This window comes from Oryx dammah, unplaced genomic scaffold (assembly GCF_014754425.2).
Source record: "Oryx dammah isolate SB20612 unplaced genomic scaffold, SCBI_Odam_1.1 HiC_scaffold_10, whole genome shotgun sequence".
NCBI lineage: Eukaryota > Metazoa > Chordata > Mammalia > Artiodactyla > Bovidae > Oryx > Oryx dammah.
The window spans coordinates 70,568,999-70,594,025 of NW_024070194.1; the positions used below are offsets into that span (position 1 = coordinate 70,568,999).

General features: G+C 43.9%; 1 protein-coding gene across 1 annotated transcript in view; it reads left to right on the plus strand.

The window, feature by feature from the left end:
• The window catches only part of ITIH5 (inter-alpha-trypsin inhibitor heavy chain 5), an 86,797-nt gene that overhangs the window by 22,768 nt on the left and 39,002 nt on the right, over nt 1-25,027 (plus strand). Inside the window, exons 3-7 of the mRNA XM_040248244.1 lie at nt 3,662-3,825; nt 5,048-5,149; nt 7,515-7,765; nt 23,313-23,482; nt 24,198-24,314. Of these exons, the coding sequence (XP_040104178.1) occupies nt 3,662-3,825; nt 5,048-5,149; nt 7,515-7,765; nt 23,313-23,482; nt 24,198-24,314 (804 nt within the window). The remainder of the gene's footprint in view (nt 1-3,661; nt 3,826-5,047; nt 5,150-7,514; nt 7,766-23,312; nt 23,483-24,197; nt 24,315-25,027) is intronic.

Genomic DNA, 25,027 nt, shown 5'->3' on the forward strand with positions numbered 1-25,027 from the left:
AACTGAGTATTTTCACTGCCCTAGAAATCCTGGGCTCGACAGTTCACAGACTGCCCCTCCCTGCAATAGTCGTATTTTGCCCTTTCCAGAACGTTGTAGGGTTGGAGTCATACAGTATGTAGCCTTTTCACGTGGACTTCTTTCATTTAGGAATATGCATTGTATTGTTCTTCCGTGTCTTATTATGACTTGGTAGCTCATTTCTTTTTACTCTGGATTTCTTAGCTCCCGCTGTGTGACTGGAGGCAAGAACCTTATCCTGATCTTACATTGGTTAAGCGACAGGATTGGACTTGAGTTTCTTTTTCTTCATATTGTCTTTGCAGCTTACACTATAACTTCTTCATTTCAGGAGTGTTTCTAATATGCAGAAGTCTAGTTCCCAAAACAAAACCAGTAAAATGTGTCATGATCAGACAGAGCGTAGAGTTTGGAATAATTAACCCAATATCTAAGCGCAGCTCAAGGGCAACTCCCAATGAAAGCAGGGTTGTAAACTCAAACATCTAAAGAGACAAAGAGGGTGTGCAGTTTTTACTGTTGTGTCAAATTCTCTCCAGACACCATGGCGTCATGCAACAGATTTTGTCCTGAAGAGACCAGATGTACGTAAAGAATATTTTGTTGTCAGTTATTCCTGATTTCAGGAGTAATTTCCTAAAATCCAAAGCTTTATTCCTTACTTTTGGCTTTGCTTTATATTCTTGGATCTCAAAAGAAGACATAACTTTGGTGATTTATTCAAGCCCTCTCTATTTATATTGTTATTTAGTTGCTAGGTCGTGTCCAACTCTTTGCAACCCCATGGACTATATATAGCCCACCAGGACGGAAATCCGTCCATGGGATTTCCCAGGCAAGAATACTGAAGTGGGTCACCATTTCCTTCTCCAGGGGGTCTTCCCGACCCACTGGTCAAACCTGTGTCTCATTCTTGACAGGCAGTTTCTTTACTACGGAGCAACCTGGGAAGCCCTCTCAATTTAGAGATATTATAAAGTGAGCGAAGTCGCTCAGTCGTGTCCGACCCTCAGCAACCCCATGGACTGCAGCCTTCCAGGCTCCTCCATCCATGAGGTTTTCCAGGCAAGAGTACTGAAGTGGGGTGCCATTGCCTTCTCTGGATATTATAGGGCTATAGCAGAAATACATGAAGTGTCATCTAGCGATATTAATTTTAAAAAGTGTTTCTCGAACATTAGAGTCCCTTAGAGGGCATGTTGAAACACAGATTGCTGGCCTGGCCCCCTGAGATTTGCTCTGTGAGTTTGGGGTGGAGTCCGAGAAACTACATTTCTTCTTCTAAAATATTTTATATTTTAACCAGAGGATAATTGCTTTACAGTGTTAGTTTCTGTTGTACAAGAACGTGAATCAGCTGTATGTATACATGTATCCCCTCCCTCTTGAGACTCCCTCCTACCCTCCCATCCCACCCTTCTAGTCATCACAGAGCACCGAACTGAGCACCCTGTGCTCTTCAGCAGCTTCCCGCTCGCTGTCTGTTTCATGCTCGGTAGTGTATATGTGCAGGCTAAGTCGCTTCAGTCGTGTCCGACTCTTTGGGACCCTGTGGACTATAGCCCACCAGGCTCTTCTGTCCATGGAGATTCTCCAGGCAAGAATACTGGAGTCGACTGCCATCTCCTCCTCCAAGGGATCTTCCCAACCCAGGGATCAAACTTGCCTCTCCGGGGTCTCCTGCATTGGCAGGCAGATTCTTGACAGCTGAGCCACCAGGGAAGCCCGGTACAGTATATAGGTCAGTGCTAATCTCTCAATTCGTCCCACCTTCCCCTTTACCCACTGTGTCTACAAGTCCCTTCTCTGTGTCTGCTTCTCCATTCCTGCCCTGCAGATAGATCATCAGTACCATTTTTATAGATTCCACGTATATGTGTTAAAGTTTCTGCATTTTTAACAAAAGTTTCTGGGTGATACTGTTGTTGCTGATCTGTGGACCACATCTTGAGAACTGTTGTTTTGAAATAATTCCTTCTCAGACCAAATGAGAGAACTTCTTTTCTTTTTAGGTGAAAATCTTCCAAATGCAGTTAGATTTTTTTTTTTTTTTTCTACTTGAAGTTCAGCCACTGGATGAATAGTCTCCAAAACTCTGCCTTCAACCCCACCCCTACTCTGGCCTGGCTCAATGCTTGTGATGAAGACACTTTGCTAAAATTACAATACAATGAGACAGAAGCATATACACATATTATGGATGCACAGAGAACAGTGAATAGTTTTAACCAGCTTTTAAATTTGCACTTTCTAGCTACTGCCCTTTATCAGAAGCTTTAGGGATAAATGTAGTTAGCATACACTTTCCTTTTTTTGGGTTCTAATTCCCTCAAATACTTTCTTGAGCTCAGTGTTGATTCTCATTGGATAATAGTGGGATTGTCATCTGGATGGAAAAACCCCACAGTATAGTTTCTCTAAGTGGATATTGAAATTAATTTGGAAGTATGAGAATTTCTTTAGGCATGCTCTGATCTTGTGATCAATTTAGTGATCCTAGAAATGTGATCTAAAAATTTATAAAAGTGTTATGTGCTTCACATACTTATCAAAGTCCAATAATTTATTAAATTCTTTAAGCAAAATTAACTCTGTTAAATTGGAAAACTTGCATGTGTCTGGGTTTTTTTTTACAGTTAAAAAAAATTTTTTTGAAGTACATTTACCATGTTGTGTTAGTTACAGGTGTACAGCAAAGTGATTCAGTTATATACATGCATATATCCATTCTTTCTCAGATTCTTTTCCCATATAGATTGTTAGAGAGTGTTGAGTAGAGTTCCCTGTACTCTACAGTAGGTCCTGGTTGATTATCTCTTTTATATATATGTGTGTGTGCTAAGTCGCTCAGTCGTGTCCGACTCTTTTGACCCCATGGACTGTAGCCCTTTAGACTCCTCTGTCCATGGGATTCTCTAGGCAAAAATACTGGAGTGGGTTGCATGCCCTCCTCCAAGAGAATCTTCCCGACCCGGGGATCGAACCCAGGTCTCCTGCATTGGCAGGCAGGTTTTTACCACTAGCGCCACCTGGGAATCCCTATTTTATACATAATAGTGTGTATGTGTTGGGCTTCCCTGGTGGCTCAGCTGGTAAAGAATCTGCCTACAATGCAGGAGACCTGGATTCGATCCGTGGGTTGGGAAGGTCCCCCTGGAGAAGGGAAAGGCTACCCACTTCAGTATTCTGCCCTGGAGAGTTTCATGGACTGTATATTCCATGGGGTCACAAAGAGTCAGACACAGCTGAGCGCCTTTCACTTTCATTTTCAGGTATATGTTCATCCCAGTCTCTAATTTATCCGTCCCTACTGGGTTCATTTCTTAAAGCTGGGCTAAGCAGGTTGTTTCTCTGTCATGTACTTGTTCAGCTGTGGTTTTCTTACAAGTGAAGGGGAAAATCACAGGAACTCAGGACAAGATAAAGAAAGAAAACAATCACAAGTTCAAGGACTTCCAAATTGAAGATGATGTTCTCTTACAGAAAATAAAGACCACCCCTAACCCCAAATGGTTGAATCATGCTTTTGTGGGCTATGTGTGTGGAAAATACTGTGTTTTTTAAAAATTGAAGGTATGGTTGATTACAGTGTTGTGATAGTTTCCAGTGCACAGCATACTGTGTGTTCTGATTCCAACAGAAAACCAAACCCTTGATGACGGAGTTCTCGGTGAAGTCTACCATCATCTCCCGTTATGCCTTCACCACAGTTGCGTGTAGGATGCTCAACAGAGGGTCTGAGGACCAGGAAGTCACGTTTCAGATGCAGATTCCAGCTGCAGCTTTCATCACTAACTTCACTGTGTAGGTGAACCCTGGAATGAAGATTTCTCTGTAGAGTGGTCAGGGGGAGCCTGAGATGCTGTGAGGACCACAGCCTTTGACCCTGAGAATATATACATTCTCAACCCAAAGGACTGTCCATGGGAAAGAAGGTTGATTCCCTCCCCTCTGCCTTCTTCTTTGCATCCCCATTTCCCCTTTCCTCCTTTTTATTGTCTCTTCTTTCGTCCCATTCCTCTCTTCTTTCCTTCCCTTCATTTCCTCTTTCTTTCCCTCCAACAAATGGCTCCCCACCCCAGGCCAGGCACACTTCAAGGTGATTGGTCTACTTCTTTGAAAAAGATGAGTGTTGCTCTGCTCTAGAAATCCCTCTGGGGAGAAACAAATAAGCAAACAGATGAATAATGAGATTGCCTTCAGACAGTCGTGAGTGCCATAGAGATGACAAGTAAGACTGAGGGGCTCTTTTAGGTCGGGGAGTTGGGGAGGTGGCTCAGAGGAGTCAGTGTTGAAGCTGACATCTGAAGGACCAGCCAGCATGATAAACCTTTGATAACTAGATATCGTATATTTCTTCTTTTCATCTGAACTAAGAGGTAAAGAGATGCAAAATAGGTGTGTGGGTTTAATGTTAGGTCTGGGCAGGATTCTAGTTGGTGCATCTTCTTGGAAGTTTGTTTGAGCAGGTCTTTTGTGTTCCTCCTGGAGAATCAGAGACACCATGGGTTGGCTCTTAACACGTGGACCTGTTGAAATTTGCCCTAGAATGAAATGAGTGATGCAAGGGTAGTGCCCTAGTCTGGAATGCATTCCCAGTGCATATCCAAGAGGCAAACAAAAATATTTTCTAGGGTTGTCATGGTTATGAGATCCATGCTTGAGTTCGTCTTGGCAGGCTGGCAGCACAGCTGTCTCTCTTTTTTTCTTTTCAATTAAACATTTTATCTTGTATTGTGGTATAGCTGGTTAACAATGCTATAATAGTTTCAGGAGAACAGTGAAGGGACTCAGCCATATATATACATGTATCCATTCTCCCCCAAACTTTCCTCGCATCCAGGCTGAGACATAACATTGAGCAGAGTCCCCGGTGCTATACAGTAGGTCCTTGTTGGTTATCCAGTTACTACAGCAGCATGGACATGTCCCCTCCAAACGCCCTAACTATTCCTCCTCCTATCTCTACCCTCGACGTCCCTAAGTTCATTCTCTTAAGTCAACACAGCTGTCTCTTGTGTTTCAGGCTTATTGGAGACACGGTGTATCAGGGAGAAATTACAGAGAGAGAAAAGAGAAATGGTGATAAGGTTAAAGAGAAGAGGAATAAAACCATAGAAGATAATGGGTAAGTACCATTGAATTCCCTTGTGGCGCAGACGGTAAAGCGTCTGCCTACAATGCAGGAGACCCGGGTTCCAGTCCCTGGGTGGGGAAGATCCCCTGGAGAAGGAAATGGCACCCCACTCCAGTATTCTTGCCTGGCAAAATCCCATGGACGGAGGAGCCTGGTAGGCTACAGTCCAAGGGGTCGCAAAGAGTCAGACACGACTGAGTGACTTCACTTCACTTCACCATTGAATTCAGGAATTAAAAGTCCACTACAGCCAAGTATCAAGTTTTCTACCTCTTTGACTTCTCATCTTGTTTTCACCCTGTTTCAAGGATTTATCTTTTTATTTTTACCGTATTAATAATCTATAATATAACTGGTTAACAATACAGTAGCTAAGGGTTTATGATCAAAAACCCACTCACCCCCATTTCGCAGTTCTCACGTCCTAAAAAGATCCACTTCTGATATTTCTGTAGTTTTATGGTAGTTACTTCCCTTATTCTAAATATTATGCTTGTTGCTCTTGTTCAGTCACTTAAGTCATGTCCAACTCTTTGTGACCCCATGAACTTCAGCACACCAGGCTTCCCTGTCCTTCACTATCTCCCAGAGTTTGCTCAGACTCATGTTCATTGAGTCAGTGGTGCTGTTCAACTATCTCATCCTCTGCTGCCCCCTTCTCCTCTTGCCCTCAGTCTTTGCCAGCTTCAGGGTCTTTTCCAGTGAGTCAGCTCTTCTCATCAGGTGGCCAAAGTATTGGAGCTTTATCTTCAGCATCAGTCTTTCCAATGAATATTTCCTTCAGTATTGTCTGTTTTGATCTCCCAGCTCTCTGAGAGACTCTCAAAAGTCTTCCCCAGCACCACAATTTGAAAGCATCAATTCTTCGGCACTCAGCCTTCTTTATGGTCCAACTTTCACATCTGTACATGACTATTGGAAAAACCATAACTTTGACTATAGTCTTGTTTTTTAAAAATTTTCTTGATAAAAATCAGATGTTTATTGTTGATTCTCTGCTGCAAAGAAAGAGGATTCAGCAGATTTATAATACTCCCACTTCCTCTCCGCGTTCCAAATTTTTGTATTATTTCTTTTTCTTCTTCAGTATAAGCAGAATTATACCATCCTAGATGAGCCCTGTTCTCTTCAATGGTAGTATTCTCTCTCCTGCATGTCACCCGACCTTTTCTTTTCCTACTTAATCATTTACTTTTGCATTGTCAGAATTATCAACATTTAAATTCTGATCTGTCATGGTATTTGAATTCTTAGTCTATAAACTGAATCCAAACATTGAAGACCAATAAGTCAATTCACTTTGAATGACTGTAAATAACATTAACTGCAGAGCCACCTAGTATACTAAGATTTGTTTCCTTCTCTGCTAGACCAGTTGAAAAAATTATCTGTTCCTTTTGAAGAAAAACGATCACAAGATCTAGAGAAAATGGTGTGGGCTTTATGAGGATTATTGTTATTTTTTTTCACACTTCACAAATTGTTCAGAATCATGCCACAGTTATGTTTAGTTGGATCACAGATTTATTTTGGTCACGCCTCGTGTGGTATGTGGGATCTCAGTTCCTGGGCCAGGGATCAAACTGGCAGCCCTGTGTTGGCAGTACAGAGTATTAACCACTGGACCACCAGGGAAGGCCCTGTGTGTCTTTCCTTGAGGTCACCTGTGTCAGTCATCTTCCCCTTTGCCCCCTCGGGTCTGCGTCAGGGAGAAAGAAATAGAAGGGTTCCGTGGTCTTTGAACTCTCTGCTCTTCAGGATTCCTCGGACCCATGTAACCTTCCTCTCGTGCAGGCGTTTGCTTCTCCTCCCAAAGCTAAATTCTAGTTTTTCTTTCTAATGTCGACTGGAAAAGTTACGTACCACCTGGAAGTTGAGGATTATGTTTTCTTGGAGGCATTTTTGAGGACTATAGCCCTGGAGACCATCTCTCAGGTAGCTCTGAGGGACTGTTCCAGAGCAGTAAGGGAGGACTAGGATATGGAGGAGGGTCTACTGAAAAAATAAATGTAGTCGAACATCAGAACATGGCTGCTAATCAGAAAAAATCCAGATGTCTCGGGTGAATGGTTTTAGTGCTTTTCTGCGTATGGGAAGGTGCGAGAGTCTGGGCTCATTGACACGAGTCCTTAGGTATGCACCTTAAGAACTGTAACCTATAACTAACTTTAGGTCAGGCTCCTATTTCCCTCCATCCTGAAACCCCTCAGGGTGCATCGTGGGGACGGCTGCAGTGGCTGGTGGCTTGCTGGTAGGGAATGCTGAGGGTTCTCACTCAGCGCTTGGCTAGGACCGTCTTGCACTTGAGGGCACCTGGCTTTCTCCAGTCCTCCGTCACCTTTTCTCTTCCTTCCAGGGAGAAGGGGACGGAGACATTCAGAGCTTCTGTGGTGCTTCCCAGCAAGGACAAGGCTGCCTTCCTCCTGAGTTACGAGGAGCTCCTGCAGAGACGGCTGGGGAAGTACGAGCACGTGGTCAGTGTGCGACCCCAGCAGCTGGTGGGGCGGCTGACGGTGGAGGTGACCGTGCTGGAGAGGCCAGGCATCGCGGAGCTGGAGGTGCTGGGGCTGCAGAACAGCCGGCAGAGGGGCAGCGGCCGGGGCCCAGGTGAGAGGTGCTGGCCGGTGTGCTCAGGTGTCCCGGCGTTAAAGCAGATGGCGCCCCTGCCGTCCAGGCCCAGGGTGAAGCAAGGATCTGAAGGATAGCAGCCAAGCAAAGACAGTGCCCTGTACATTTTTAAAGACAAGTTTATTTCTTTGGCTGCATCGGGTCTTGATTACAGTTCAGGGGATCTTTTGCGGTGGCCACAGACTCTCTAGTTGTCCCGAGGCATGTGGGATCTTAGTTCCCTGACCTGGGAGCAAACCCATGTCCTCTGCATTGCAAGGCAGATACTTTACCATTGGACCACCAGTAAAGTCCCAATAATGCCTTTTTTTTTAAGCCATGCTGTATCAGGAGATTTTACCATGTTCTAATCATCTCTCACGGTTGTGTCATTTCTGGGAATCTACCCCTGGTGAGACATCTAAAATGTTGGGATGGTTATATATATGAACGTGTTTGATAATGTTTGTAGTAGCAAAAGCATTCCTTCATCCTAAATATTCAAGTACATGGATGTGATTAGTAAATTGGGGTTGTAAAAACAATTCGTCATATGATAAGGAAAAAAGAGACACGTTTGTATGTACACTTTAATGTTAAATATGGTAACTGTGAAGCCTTGTCCTTGCTGGGAAGCACCACAGGAAGTCATATAAAATCATTGTTTATGGGTGAGGGATGATGGGTCATTTTCTAATACTGTTTTATTTTACCTTATTTTTAAATACTGTGTTATCAAAACAAACATTTAACATTAACAGAAACATCTAAATAATGTGCTATATTCTTTCTAAAATTAGAGAAAAATATGTACTGGAAATTTGATTTAGACACAGACATTTGTGTTCATCAGCAGGATCTCTTAATTTGAGTTTTTCTCAGATTTTAATTTTTTTAAAGTTAATTAATTTTGGACTGTGCTAGGTCTTCATTGCTTTGTGTGGGCTTTATCTAGTTATGGTACTTGGATTTCTCTTGTAGATGGTAAACTCTAGGGCGAGCGGACTTCAGTAGTTGCTCCTTGAGGGTTTAGTTGCCCCAGGGAATGTAGAATCTTCATTCCAGGTCCAGGCATTGAACCCATGTCCTCTGGGTTGGCAGGCGTGTTCTTAACCACTGGACCACCAAGGAAGTCCCCTCATATTTTAATTTTTTAAGTAGCACTCTTTGCTGAGATGATCATGAAAAATTCAATCTAATTTAATTGCTATATTAACGTCAACTAATAGTTTAATATTCACTTGCATTCGGCCTTATCCTAAATATATCTGTAAGGTCTAATGTCAAGTTGGATAACGAAACAGATGTGCCCCCCAAATTGCACCAGGGTTAAAATGACAAGACTTTGTACCTGTGATGCTGAGGTCAGGGAAAGGCTGAGTGATAAGAGAGCGCAGAAAATGCAGAACCTGCTTTCATCCCCTGTGACTACAAGGAGGGTGCAGAGTCGCCCAAGAAGCCTTCTCGTATGAGAATATTTAGGGATGAGTTTGCAAGGAGATAAGAGAAATGACTTGACACGAGGAATAAGAGAATGTCGTTTATCTTACTTGAGGAGAAAATAGTGAAGACCTGGAGCTGTTGGTGGGAAGACTAAATGGTATGGAACCTAGTTATGCCCCCAGCACGCAGTTCAGTGAACGATTCTGGATGAGAGAGGTAGTTTGCTCTCAAAGACTGGAGCATGGATGCAGGTCTTTGGTAGAAGTTAACTCCAAGCAATGCGTTTGCAATCTGTCCAGATCTCATCAAAAAGTTAAAGATATTGTCAAGAGACCTGACATTCAGAAATGATATGAGATAAAAGACATCATTCTTAGATCATTGAGGTCACCATGGGTAGGGTTAATGGATTTGTGATCAGTTAAGAGTTAATATCCTTGAAAAAAATGACTTGGGCCCTGTGAGACTCAGCTTACACATCTGTAAATAAGGATTATAACCATCTCTCAGGGTCATTGAGAAGCTTTCGTGCCGAGTAAAATCTTAATCATCAGCGTTATTACAGTTACCTTCTATTTAGTTTTTCCTCTGCAAATCTTACCTCTCCTATTAGATCATAAATGATTTTGAAACAGGACTTTGTCGCCTTGTAATAGTTTTTTTTTTTTTAATATTTATCATTTATTTATTTAGCTTCATCCAGTCTTAATTGTGGCATGTGGGATCTTAGTTCCCAGACGGGGAATGGAACCAAGGCCCCCTATATTGGAAGCATGGAGTCTTAGCCACTGGACCACCAGGAAAGTCCCTCTGTACGGTATTAAACACTATGCCTTTTAAAGAGTAGGTAGCTGATTAGGTGTCTGCAAAGTAGAGAAGGAAAGGGAAAAAGAAACGAAAAAAACACACACCTAAACTAATCACAAAGAATGTTTTAAAATTTCATTTTTTCCTAATCTTAATTTATCAGGAAATTATCCCACATGGGAAGGATGGTTATCCTGCTGTAGAAATGAAGTGCCTTGTGTCCTGCCGGGTTCAGAACCACCATGACTCTTCCAAGATGTGTCTGTGTGGTGGTGTGTGGGTCATCCTGTAAGGGGTAGGTCTGAATCCTGATGGTTGTTTGTAAAGTTGCTCACTGCTTATCAGCAGGGCCTGTGGGAATCTCTGAGGAATGTTTCCAGACCAGCAATCTCCTGGGAATTTGTTTATTTTTAAGAAAATTGTTTTCCTGGCTCTTTGCACCAGACCAGATATCTGGCCTTACAGAGCAAGAGATCTCACAAGCCGTTCCCTGGGCCAGGTGCGGTGGACTGGGGCCCTTTTTGCTCCTCAGTCGGTCCAGAGCTCAGCTGCCTCTGTTCCTGCAAAACAGCCGCTGCAGGAAGGAGCCACAGGCACAGGATGCTGTGATTGTGCCTGGATGTTGTTGCGTGCGTTCCGAAAGCACCCGGGCAGAGATGCAGCTAGAATAGAACTGAGACCAGGACATGGGCTGCGAGCGTGTGAATGTGGACTGGAGCCAGCGCGGGCCTCTGAGGTCAGACTTCTGGGTGCTCTCTGAGCAAATCTCTATCCACTGGACCCACTGATATCGTTAGGGAAGCAGTTCTAGAGAAGAATGACCGTGTGCTAGCTACTAGACTCAGCTTGTGCACACCAGACTTCTAGGACAGCCCTCCCTGGGAGCTTTTGTAAAATACTTAGGGTGTGAATACAGATTCCATGTCTCCCCCTAGGTCCATACAAAGAAGAGAAAGCCTAAAAGCTGTGGAACCTACTTTTGCCTCCGTTTCCTTGTCTGATGTGTTGGGCCCATGGCTATTGAACCATAAATGAGTGAACTTTGTCTCAATGTGAAAGCCAGTGCTATGAGATGTAATTTGCAAGTCAAAGCATTCTACTTTCTGGATTATTAAAACAGTTAACTTGTGTGTGTGGTTCAAACTCTAACAGGTTACAAATTGGTGTTCAGTGCAAGACCTCACTCTCTCTCTCTTCTGTCACCCTGCTTCCTTCTCCCTCAGTAACTTGATGATTTAGGGGCTCAGTGGAACAGGAGTATTTGAAATTAATTCTTTTCTGGAACATCCCTGGATGTCTGACGATCTTAAGTTATAACCTGGATAAATATTCCACCCATGTGATTGGTTTAAAGCTGGTTACTTCACTCTCTAGGTTAAAATCTCAAACTTCTTGTGGTCCTATGGTACCTGAATCACTGCCCTTTCCATGAGTCAAAAAAAAAAAAAAACACCAAAAAACCAAAGCAAAACAAAAAACTGGTTGGGGCCATAAAATTTTCTTTTATGATCAGATCCCTAATGGCTCAGAGTAAAATAAAATGATAAACGATATTAAAAATAAGGTATCTTGCCTTTTTCATCTCCTTTAGCTTTATATCAGTGATGCTCAAACCTGGCTATACCCTAGAGTCTCCTGGAGAGGTTAAAAAAAAAAAACAGATGACTGAATCCTCATTCAAACACTTGAATTAGAATTTACCCAGGTTGAGGCCTCGATAACTGTATTTTGAGGTGTGATATTCTGAGTCTATTCTACGAGAAACTGAAAATTTTATGAATGCTTTTAATTTATTTATTTGTAATGCTCAAGAATAACGCTCAGATTTTTTCCTACCACTAAACAGATGTGGCTCTGTGACTTGCATAGTCTATCCTTTATATTCTTTGCTTATTTCTTTTTAAAATTTGTATTTATTCACTTTGGCTTTGCTAGATCTTCATTGCTGTGTCTGGCTTTCTCTGGTTGCCGTGAATGAGTCTAGTGGTGGTGTCCGGGTTTCTCGTTGCTGTGGCTTCTCTTGTGGAGCATGGGCTTTAGGCATGTGGTTTTCAGTCACTGCGGCTCACCGGCTTAGTCGTTCCGGGGCATGTGGGATCTTCCAAAACCAGAGATTGCACCCTTGTTCCCTGCATTGGCAGGCAAATTCTTAACCACTGGACCACCAGGGAAGTCCTGTTCTTTGCTTTTTTAAAAAAGCAGTTTTATTGAGGCTGAGCATAAAATTGACTCATTTTAAGTCTTGTAACTCAGTGATTTTTGTACACTTGCAAAGTTGCGCAACCGTCAGCCCAATCCAAGTTTAGAACATTCCTATCACCCCGAAAAGATGTTTGTGCTTCTTTGCAGTCACTCCCTGTTCCAACCTCAGCCCCAGGCAACCACTAATCCACTTTCTGTCTCTCTTCAGACAGCTGCATTTTTCAAAGCACGCCAGGTGGTTTTGACAGTTGGTAAATGTTAGGAGCCTTACTTTGGACCTCCCAGCAGAATGTATGGACATGAACTCTATTAGGATCCTGACCTATAGAAGCAGCTTTTTTTTAGATGAGTTACTTTTATTCATTTATTTTTAACCATTTTTAAAAGTTGGAGTATAGTTAATTTACTATGTTGTGTCACTTTCTGGTGCACAGCAAAGTGACTCAGTTATACGTACACGTGTGTCTATTTTTTCAGATCCTTTTCCCTTATGTACTGTGTGTGCTTAGCTGCTCAGTCGTGTCTGACTCTTTGCGACCCCATGGACTTTAGCCAGCCAGGCTCCTCTGTCCATTGAATTCTCCAGGAAATAACACTGGAATGGCTTGCCATTCCCTTCTCCAGGAGATCTTCCTGGCCCAGGGATCAAACTGGGGTCTCCTGTATTGCTGGCAAATTTTTTACTGTCTGAGCCATGGGGGAAGCCCATTTACAGTAGTATATGTTAATCCCAAACTCCTAATTTATTTCTTCCTTTATTTCTTCTTACCCCACCTTTACCCCTTTGGTAACCCTAAATTTGTTTTCCATGTCTGTGGGTGTATTTCTGATTTGTATGTAAGTTCCTTGTATCTTTTTTTGGGGGGAAAAATTATGTTTTAGGGTTTTAGAACCCATACCCACACCCCCCTACCCCCACTGCCAGCCCCCACCAAGTGCTCTGCAAGCAATGTGTGCCCTTTATCCTTTACCTGCCCAGGAACTCAGCCTACAGCTTGCTTTTTAATTGTATCACTCCTAGGTCAGCTTCCCATAAAATATTCCTAAGAACCAAGAAAGCTTCATTAGAAAGAAGAGAACCACCCAAAATACAGTTTCATTACTTTTGATGTTAGAAGATGAGATTGTTGACTCTGCCGGGGTCTTTGAGGATAAATTAATGACCAGTCTTGAGTCCTGCAAGCTCAAGTCACCTTTGACTGCCGGCTAGACTTGTATGTGTCTACCGTGTCTTGTGTATCCGTAGACACCAGTGAGGAGTTGGTTGAATCTGTTTAAAAATCAAATTTTTCTTTCCTTTTGCTTGGTCTGTTAACCTCCTGACCCTGCCGTTTGCTGTGATGGCTCTGAGGATTGAAATGGAGGCACCTAGCATGGTGCCTGCCATAGAATGGGTGCTCAGTAAGTATTTGTTAAAAGAATTTAAGAATAAATAACTGTCAGCAATGAAGATGCCATTGGGTTTTCAACACCTTCCTGGTTTGTTGTTGCTCAGTTGCTAAGTTGTGTCCGACTCTTTGCGACCCCATGGACTGACCGTATATAGCATGCCAAGCTTCTCTGTCTTTCACTACCTCTTGGAGATTGCTCAAACTCATGTTCCTTGAGTCAGTGATGCCATCCAACCACCTCATCCTCTGTCGCCACCTTCCTGGTTTAAGTTGGTTAAGTTCTCCAGATCTTGGGTGTGGCTCTTATTCTGTTGTGAAGGAGGGATTCGGAGGCAGAGTTTGGTTCCAGAAGACTCGTTGCAAGAATGTAGATCCCTCCCTTTTCCAGAATTGTCAGATAAAAGAGGGGATGCTGTGTTTAAATTTGAAACTCCAGGTAAACAATGTGTCCCGTACAGTATCTGAGACATGCTTATCCTAGAAAGTCACTGGTGGTGTATCTGAAATTCAGATGTGACAGGGCATCCTTTTTCTTTGCTAAATCTGGCCACCCTGCACTATTAAAGGCTACCTTGTGACTAATGGTTCACCCCCAGCTCCGGTTCCCCGCTGGTGTGTGTCCCTCCCCGGGACCCAGTCTTCAGGCTGCAGCTGGAAGGGTATGGCCCCGCGTGGCCTCTGCACCTTTGCCAGGAAGCAATCTGGCTGTTATGCGAGGGTTTCCAACATTGTTCAGTGCAGAAATCACTGATGTATGAATCATTTGGCTCCACAGTAGGATCTGTTTTATTTTGTTTTTAACGCTAATAGGAGGGGACCCACGCTATCTCGTCTGTTTGGTCGTCGGCTGTAGCTGGGTGGGAGTTGGCTGTGAACAGGATGGCTCAGAGCCACCCGGGAGGGTGACTTTCTCTCTTTCACTTAATACTGGTGAGCGTCCTCCTCTTCTTCAGGATACCTCACTCTGCTTCTTCCTTTTCCCCGCTGTGTTAGTTTGCTATACGAGGTGGGATGTTGTCCGGGCAAATGGCGCTGTCTGCCACAGGTGTGACTGAAACCAGAGGTGGAAGCATGTGTCCGGTTTCAACTAGAGCACTGCCACACCCATCAAAACACTTTCAAGATGACCCTCCTGAAGGGTCCCTCCGTCCACCTGCCCGAGTATGTGCCGACGTGTTGAGCCGTGTCCACGGTAAACGTTCCAAGAGCTCACAGCGCGTCCTCACCGTGTTCCTGCTCTGTGCTACAGATGTCCACCGCCACTGTCCCTGCCCTGGAAGAACTTAGAGGGGGCAGTGTTTAAAAATTGACAACAGTGTTGTTCTTTAATTGACATGTGTTTGATTTGCAACTCTGTGTCAGTTTCAGGTGTATAAAACTGATTCAGTTTACATATACACATATCTGTTCTTTTTCCGGGACTTGCCCAGTGGCTCAGTGGTAAAGAATCCACCTGTCATGCAGGAACCATAGGAGATATGGGCTTGATCCCCGAGTCGGGAAGATCCCCTGGAGGAGGACGTGGCAACCCACTCCAGTATTCTTGCCATGGACAGAGGAGCCTGGCGGGCTACGGTCCATGGGGTCACAAAGAGTCGGACATGACTGAAGTGACTTAGCACGCACACACGTTCTTTTCCAGATTCTTTTCCATATAGTTTATTATAGAATATTAAGTATAGAGATCCCTTTTGATTATTTATTATATATATATTGTTTCTATTTAGTCATTAAGTTGCATTCAACTCTTTTGTAACCCTCTGGACTGCAGCCCGCCAGGCTCCTCTGTCTGTGGGATTTCCCAGGCAAGAATACTGGAGTGGGTTGCTATTTCCTCCTCCAGGGGAAGCTTCCTGAACCAGGGATCAAACTTACATCTCCTGCATTGCAAGCAAATTCTTTACTGTTGAGCCATCGGAGACACCCCATTTTATAGTATATACGTTCATCTCAAACGCCTGATTTATCCCTCTCCCCTTTCTTCTTTGGTAACCATAAGTTTGTTTTCTATGTCTGATTTGATATTTGTATATGATGCAAAATGGTGATCGCAGTAAACCTAGGTGACATCCCTCACCATACACAGTTACAGAATTCGTGTGTGTGTGTGAGATGAGAACTTTTAAGATCGGCTCCCTTAGCAACTCTTAAATATGCGCTACTGTGTTATTGACCATCACCGCCATGGTGTAATTCTATCCCCATCACTTTTTCCCTTAACACTCTGCCGATTGGCCTGACTTTGTCTTTTTGTCGATGGCAGGAGGGTAGTTGCCCAATTATTCATTCCCTCTGTTGAAGAAATCTCCCCACTGGAGCCCAGGTGAGCAGGTGACATAAACAAACACAGGCAGTTTAACCTCTTTTCCAAGGGGAAATGAGACAGTGTTTGGAAATGCTTTTGTAGAATCACCAGGTGTTGGCTGCTTTTCCCTGACAGTGGGCAAACCCAAGGCCCACAGGAAAGAGAGGCCAGGAAATCCCCCATCAGTTGACCGAAAGGGGAGTAGCGTTCAGCTGATGACCTTGACTGTGGTTCTTTGCTTTTAAATTCTTTCACCTTTAGACACTGTACATAGCAACTGGCTTTCCTTTCCCCCCATGTGGTTGTCTAGGAGGGGAATGTTTGTCTGTAAATAACATCCTGTACTTTTCACCCTTTATGCAAAATAAACAATGTCTTATCATACAAAATAGAATCGATGGGGAAAATAGGAATTTTTAAAAATTATTTATTTGTTTATGTGGCTGTGCTAGGTTTTGGTTGTGGCACATGGAAGCTTTAGCTGCAGCTCTCAGACTCTTAGCTGTGGCATGTGGGATCCAGTTCCCCGACCAGGACTCGAACCCCAGGCCTCATGCATTGGGAGTCTTCGTCCCTGGACCACCAGGGAAGTCCCAAGGATAGGAATACTTCATAGCACTTGTGTGTGTGGTTCTTAACCTTAAGAGGGCTCCTTGGAGAATCTGGTGAAAGCTACAGACATCTGTCCGGAGAAAAGTATACATGTACAGTTTCATGCCAAATTCTGTATATAATTTCAGGGAACTCTTGAGGAAGAGTTGTTCCCTGTATGTGAAGCAAAAGTGAAAGTCGCTCAGTCATGTCTGTGTCCATGGAATTTTCCAGGCCAGAATACTGGAGTGGGTGGCTTTTCTCCAGAGGATCTTCCCAACCCAGGGATCAAACCCAGATCTCCCGCATTGCAGGCAGATTCTTTACCAGCTGAGCCACAAGGGAAGCCCAAGAATACTGGAGTGGGTAGCCTATCCCTTCTCCAGGGGATCTTTCCAACCCAGGAATCGAACCCAGGGTCTCCTGCATTGCAGGCAGATTCTTTACGAACTGAGCCAGACATTGTTGGATTCCCTGTTATGAATGTTCTACACGATGTGCCTTTTTTCCCTCCCAATAATGAATATTTGTTTTTACTAAGTTTTCAGTGGTACAGAGAAACCTGCTATTTACTGGAAAATGTAAACTGTATGTTAACAAAATGTCTTTTTTTTCTCATGAGTTGCCTTTCATCCTAGATAGAATAACAAGGTGCTTCTTGAGGGAAAGAGGCTGGGGGCTAGTAGGTACTGAGCATTTATTGTGTGTCTGGTGGGACTTCCCTGGTGGCTCAGGCAGGAAAGAATTCACCTGCAATCCAGGAGCCACGGGTTCGATCTGTGAGTCAGGAAGAGCCCCTGGAGAAGGGAATGGCAACTCACTCCAGTATTCTTGCCTGGGAAACCCCATGGACAGAGGAGCCTGGCAGGCTACAGTCCAGGGGGTAGCAAAGAATCGGACACAACTTAGCAATAACACCATCCTTAGTTCCTTTTAGATGTGATGTCATTTAATTCTGATCATGATTCTATGATGTGGATTTAAAAGACATGGAACTAAGGCTCAGAGATGTTAAGTCAGTCTTTTGAGTCTATCAAACCCTGGAGCCCACTTCCCTTGATATTGTATGGGTTCTAAAAAACACATATTTTCCAGTTAAAAAATATGGGACTTCAGACAGGAAGAAGGCCTTGTGGGGATGCTGATGATCTGAGAAGCAGGGCAGAGTGGGTGGAGACAGACCAGTCGGTGCATCTTCAGGGGTTGCCCTAGAGGCAGTCCTGTGCCCGTGAAGGTCATCTTGCAGAAGATCACTCTTGCTTGGGTGAAAACAGGGAGATGGCATGAGAAGATACAGCTTCCTCCAATTCAGAGGAATCATGAAGTTCACTGCTAGCCCTGACCAAGTGGGTGTGAAGCAGGGCAAGCCAGGATATGTGGGTTCTCATTAGAAAATTACATCAGATTCTCATTCTCTTGGTCTGCTCCCAACCTGTTCACTTGCACTCTTCATTATGTTTAGGACACATCCCGTGATTGCTGAGGGCCCTGCTAATAAATTAGCTCGTTGTGCTTCCGATTTTGCGGCAGGCAGCAGGACCCCTGTTCACACACAAGAAAAGCTAAATAGTACTATTCTGCTTTTCGATCATGGTCAGTCATTAGGGGCAGCCTCACTGATTTTTTTTCTTTCTCTAATAAAAAGAGGATTTTATGTTCTAGAAATACTTCTCTGGAATTTTTCCCAGTGGGCCTTTATATTTTTTTTTTGATAGGTAGTGGAAAATTCTTTGAGTCACATTGACTGTCTGATACTTAGTGGGTGGAGGTCAACCTCAGGAACTGGGCTTCTTGGTGAATAACCCGGTTGGGAATCAACCCACTCTTTGAGCACATAAAAGAAGCCCATTTAGAGGAACTTCATGAATTTTCATCACGCACTAGCAAACATCAGAGGTCAGTAGGAAACTAAAATAATAATACACTATCCTTTCTCATGGCTTATATCAAAGAGGCTAGTCAAATTGATTATGAAGAGAGAAATTATACTTTTTAATCCTTGGTGCTTTCATTCAACTATGAATGGTATTAATTCAGGGCAATTGTAAAGACCATTTCAGCAAGAAAGACTTGGAACATGAAATGGTAGGTACGTCCTGACAGCATTGCTGTTCAGTCACTCAGTTGTGTCCGACTCTTTGCCACCCCATGGACCATGCATGCCAGGCCTCCCTGTCCTTCACCGTCTCCTGGAGCTTGCTCAAACTCATGTGCATCGAGTCAGTGATGCCATCTAACTATCTCATCTTCTATCGCCCCCTTCTTCTGCCTTCAGTGTTTCCCAGCATCAGGGTCTTTTCTAATGAGTTGGCTTTTTGCATCAGGTGGCCAAAGTATTGGAGCTTCAGCTTCAACATTGGTCCTTCTAGCGAGTATTCAGGTTTGGTTTCCTTTAGGACTGACTGGCTTGTTCCCCTTGACAGTGTAAAGGGAGTAAAATCTCATTTGTGTCAACTTGGAAAGTTAGAGAGAATCTAGTGCCGCCCACTCACATACGTCAAAGGCACACTACCATTGTCTGTGCAGGACCCAGAATCACCTGGGAAGCTTTGTGAAAACACGGATCCCTGGGTTCTACCTGCAGGGTTTCTGACTCCAAGTTTCTGGGACGAGCACAAGAACTTGTGTTTCTGGCAAGTTCCCAGATGATGGCTGCTGGTCCAAAACCACAGTAGAGCTGGTCCGTGTCACCTGGCCGACGATGAACTCATCTAGGGTTTGCTGGAGCACTGCTAGAGAGACGAGTGTGAACATACCTCTGCCAACAGGACGTCTTTCTTAGAGCTGAGGGGTGTGGAGGGCTTCCCTGGGGGCTCAGATGGCAGAGAATCTGCCTGCCAAGCAGCAGACTGCCTGCAGTGCAGGAGACCTGGTTTCGGATCCCTGGGTCAGGAAGATTCCCTGGAGAAGGAAATGGCAGCTCACTCCAGTATTCTTGCCTGGAAAATTCCATGGACTGAGGAGTCTGGAGGCTACAGTCCATGGGGTCACAAAGTCGGACACAACTGAGCATGCACACTTAGGGACGCTGCACAAGAAATTGTTTCCCTGGACCTCTGTCCCTGGACCTCGTTCTGCCAGCTATTACACTGTGTAATGCCACCAAGTATTACCTTGAATGTATAAATGCCCACACAGAAAGATTTACCCTAAGACAGAGGACCATTTGACAAATAATACTATGTTCCATCCTGGGAGTTACTTATTCAGGCTCTTGTGCTATGCAACTTTCAACAAGTTTAAATTTTTTTTATAAATTGGGGTATGCATAGAATTAAGTGTATAAACCTTATGTGTGTAGCTTAAGGAAGTTTTACATACATACATATATATATACACACACACTCAGCAGTTACTTTCAGGTCAAGATGTAGAGTATTTTCAGCTCCCCAAAATGTCCCCTTAGCCTCTTTCCCAGTCAGGGTTTACCCTCCCCAAAGGAACCAGTATGCTCTTTCTTTCTTTCTTTTTTTTCTCCAACAGATTTATTTCTTTAAAGGAAATGGATAAGAAAAAACATAGGGCAGACAGGTATGAAATAGAAAATAAATGCAAATGTAAGCTGTTTTGCTCATTGCTTTATAATCACAGCAAACTAGTACAGAGAATGCCCTGTACAAAACACAATAAAGGTTCAAAGATGGAGGGGTTCCCTGCTGCTGCTGCTGCTACTGCTGCTGCTAAGTCGCTTCAGCCGTGTCCGACTCTGAGCGACCCCATAGATGGCAGCCTACCATGTTCCCCTGTTGCTGGGACTCCAGGCAAGAACACTGGAGTGGATTGCCATTTCCTTCTCCAATGCATGAAAGTGAAAAGCGATCCATTTTACAGATGAGATAACTAGGGCTCAGTAACCTGCCCCAAATCTCATAGATAACAGGTGGACCCAGTATCAAGTGCAGGTCCTTGTGACTCACCTGTGATCTCAAGTTCTTAGCTAGGGTATTTTCATACCTCTCACTCTTAGTGCTTGAGCAGTAATCATCAGTGAGAGACGACTCTAGAGAACACAGGCTGGCACTCTTCACGCTCCCCTGGAGATTTTCCCAGCACCTTTTCCACATGAGCAGGTCTGTTGGAGGTATTCTCTTACCTACAACTGACTTTCTGCAAGAACAGACTTCCCTGTTTGCTACCTCTCTGTCAGTCCTGAAATTCCTGCCCTTGGTAAGTATAAATAATAGAAGAATCAGTTCTGCCTTGTGGTTCCTGTTAAGGTTACACCTAAATGGTCTCTTAAAATTAATTGTCTCTTTTGGTGAAGGAAATGTTTAAAGTTCCTTTGACTTTTGTCTCATACGCCCTTAGCAGAAGGAAGTTTATTCTTAGACACAAATTGCCATGGGCAAATGATGCCTCATTTCCTTTTTTGTTTTGCTAATTAAGGATGGAAAATTGTTGGTCAGCTCACTCCATGTTATCAACTTTATGAATAGATTTTAAAAGAGAATCTGATGCTTTGTGGCAATTTCAAGCCAGCCTTTGATTCAGTATCTGGATTAAAAGTCTCCACATACTGATGTTTAGGAATTCCTCATTTTCCTATTCTTCATAATGTATGCAAATCTCAAAAAGCTAGTTGCTCAACATATAGACACAGTATTGATTGGATTTACAGAGGTGGGTAGTCTGTGAAATAATTCTCCATAGTGTGTCTTACTGAAGGACATGAAAGTTAGGAGTAAACGAGATTGTTCTTTGCTTAATGTATCATCTCACTCATTTTTCTTAAATCACAGAAAAAAATAATTTATCTCTTCCTCTTCCTGGAATTTTAATTTACATCCTAAGTTTCGTGCTGGGGAAGGCTTTGGGCGATGTTTTTTTAAAGAGTCACAAACCTTCTGGACAAGCAGCACGTTATGAGAACCAAATGACTGACGGAGGAGACGCGCTCCTTATGGAAGAATTGCGTGTGGAAGGAGTGAGAGCCTCAGAAAGCGCCCTTTTGCGACTGATGAAACAGTGAACAAACATCTTCAGTGACTGATAAATCTGCTGAGGGAGAGACTGATGAGGAACTTCCTCCTGGGCGATCAGAACTGCCCAGCGCTCTTACTGAAACTGCTGCTGCTAAGTCGCTGCAGTCGTGTCCAGCCCTGTGCAACCCTATAGACGGCAGCCCACCAGGCTCCCCCGTCCCTGGGATTCTCCAGGCAAGAACACTGGAGTGGGTTGCCGTTTCCTTCTCCAATGCATGAAAGTGAAAAGTGAAAGTGAAGTCGCTGAGTCGTGTCCGACCCTCAGCGACCCCAGGGACTGCAGCCTTCCAGGCTCCTCCGTCCATGGGATTTTCCAGGCAAGAGTACTGGAGTGGGGTGCCATTGCCTTCTTACTGAAACTAGAAGCAGACAACTAGATATCGCGTACTACCTGATGGGGTAAAGAAGTAAGGACTCAGCGTCACCAGGACGTGCTCTTGTCCACAGCACTGAACCTGAATCTAACCCGCCTCTAGCTCTACCCGCCGACCACAAGGAGGTGCAGGGGACTGAGCTGGGAGCCTCAAGCTTGACTGAGGTTTGATCACGGGGGGATTGAAAAGACCCGACCCCCCGACTGCGTCCCAGAACAGTTAAATGAGCACTTGGCCTGGGCATTGGTACGTTTTCTGCTCCCTGTGATGCTACGTTCAAGCCAGAGTTGGGGATCAGGAGAGCAGGGGACCAAAAGACAGGACAGGAAAACCATCATGACATACAGAATGTGAGAAACTCCATGGAAGAGAGAACCGGCGTTTCACAAGGTGTATATGTAGCATTAGTAAAGGGGTAGAGAGAGGGGGCATTTGAGGATTAAGAGAGATTTCAGAAATATCAGTCAAATGTGATGTGGGGACTTTGTTATGATCCCGAGTCAAAAAAAAGCTGCCGTTCTAGGACATTTTCCAGAGAATCAGGAAACTTTAAATACAAGCTGAGTATTTGATTATATTAAAGCACAAAGCATTACTTTTGTTACTTTTCATACCAGTTTTGTGGTTACGCTGAAAAAAGTTCTTGTAGAGGTACATAAAGAAGTATTTTGGGCTTCCCAGGTGGCCCTCGTGGTAAAGAACCCATCTGCCAATGCAGGAGACTTAAGAGATGCGGGTTCAGTCCCTGGGTCAGGAAGATCCCCTGGAGGAGGAAATAGCAACCCGCTCCAGTGTTCTTGCCTGGAGAATCCCATGGACAGAGGAGCCTGGTGGGCTACAGTCCATGGGGTCGCAAAGAGTGGGACACGGCTGAAGTATTTATGCACTTCACAAGTGCACTCACGCACAAAGAAGCAGTTATAGATGAAATACGATGCCTCAGATTTGTTTTAAAATTCTAGCAAAAAAAGATGGTGAGAGGGAGATTTCCGTGGCAACGGACTTAAGACTTTGTGTTGCCAGTACAGGGGGTGCACGTTCCATCCCTGGTCAGGAAACTAAGATCCCACATGCCATGTGGCCCATTCAAAGGATTCAAAACAAACGGTGAGAGGATCCATCAAAACAGATAAAATAAGACTGGTGAAATGTTGATAATTGTTGGGTCAGATGATGGTTCCGTGAGAGTTCACTTTACTATTTTCTCTCCTTTTGTGTGTTTTTAAAATTCTTGTAAGAAAGGATTTAGAAGAAGACATAGAGATGAAATGCAAGCTAACATATCTCATGCACTGAGATTTATTACCAGTACAAAGTTTTGGGGGTTCATCTGAAATGCAAACCTGAAATAAAATAAAGGCTAACTTTCTGTGTCCGTGCAAAATAGATCTTGTTTCTTTTCAGAAAAAGTTATATGTTCAGTTATTCGTTATGTTTCTATCTTGCCTACAGATGATTCTGGGCCACCTCCTTCTACTGTTATCAACCAAAATGAAACTTTTGCCAAAGTTGTTTTTAAGCCTAGTGTGGTCCAGCAAGCCAAGATCGCCCAGAATGGCATTTTGGGAGATTTCATCGTTAGATATGATGTCAATAGGGAACAGAGCATTGGGGACATCCAGGTAATGGGTTTGTTGTTGCTGTCTCTCATTAGATGCATGACACTTTTAGTTAGACCCAGAATGAGGGATTTCAGTACTCACCTGAGAGAGTGAGAACTACCGATTCTTAGGAAATCTGTTTTAACCCCAAATGTGTCTCCGAGACCACCAGTGATGTTCCTTGCTAGAGGCTGGGGATATCTATTTCCTGCTTCAGTCATCTAGAGGCAAATGAAACCTATAACCTAATTTTCCCTGAGGTGCTTTAGATGAAATTAGAATTTAGTTCATCTTTTTAATTTAGAGAAACTGGCCCATGACTCAATTTCCTGTAGGTCATATTTCTCCAGAGACAGGGTAGGATTATCAAAATGTATTAATGTGCATCCAACATGTAGGCAATCTTTATGTCGGAGCATGAAAGATGCTTAGCAAAAAAACCAGATAATGCAGGAAGCAGGATTCTCAAGTGACAAGGGTGGAGAGGAGATGAATGATTTAAGTTGAGTCAGTGTAATCGATATATTTTTAAGGAATGCTCTTGCCCTTATCCCAATTAAGTTAGCAAGTAGCTGGAGGGTCAGGATCACGGACGCTTCTGCTCTGGATGTGGCATCTGGCCCGAGACCGTTTCATGCTGTCTGTGACTTTTAGACGTTCCATGGAATCTCCATTTTGGTTTGTTTTGCTACCTAATCTGGGCGCTATCAATTTTACTTTCTTTTCCCTCCACCAGGTTCTAGACGGCTATTTTGTGCACTATTTTGCCCCCAAAGACCTTCCGCCTTTACCTAAGAACGTGGTGTTTGTGCTTGATAGCAGTGCCTCCATGGTGGGAACCAAACTCCGCCAGGTGAGTCCGGGCTACTTTTTCCTCTTTCACGTTTGTCCAGGACAGTGATATTCTCAGTGAACAGGATTCAAATGATGCAAAATGTCCGCTTTACCATTCATCTGTTCCTGCCTGTGGGGAACATTCCTGAACAGATTCAGGGAAGCCACTGACATGAACTGTCATTTCAGCATGGGGGTTTTAGGAGAGCAGAGGGCTGCAGAAACATCTTGAAATAAAGGGAACTGGGGGATAATGTGAGTGAGATAAGAATACAATGAGGAGGCCACTGAATAGTACCATTGTGGATGGAATAATTCTGTTCAGTGACGGTGTCCATTGAGAATAACAGAATAAAGTCATTGGCAGCCCCTTGGCCTGTGGTTAGAACCAAAGACCCGTATCTCAATAATTCAGGACTCCCTGGTAGCTTAGCTGGTAAAGAATCCTCCTGCAGTGCAGGAGAGCCCAGTTCTATTCCTGGGTTGGGAAGATCCAGGAATAGGCTACCCACTCCAGTATTCTTGGGCTTTCCTGGTGGCTCAGAGAGGAAAAGGATCCACTTGCAATGTGGAAGACCTGGGTTCGATCCCTGGGTTGGGAAGATCCCCTGGAGTGGGCATGACAACCTACTCCAGTGTTCTTACCTGGAGAGTCCCCATGGACAGAGGAGCCTGGCGGGCTACAGTCCATGGGGTCACAAAGAGTTGGACACGACTGAGTGACTAAGTACA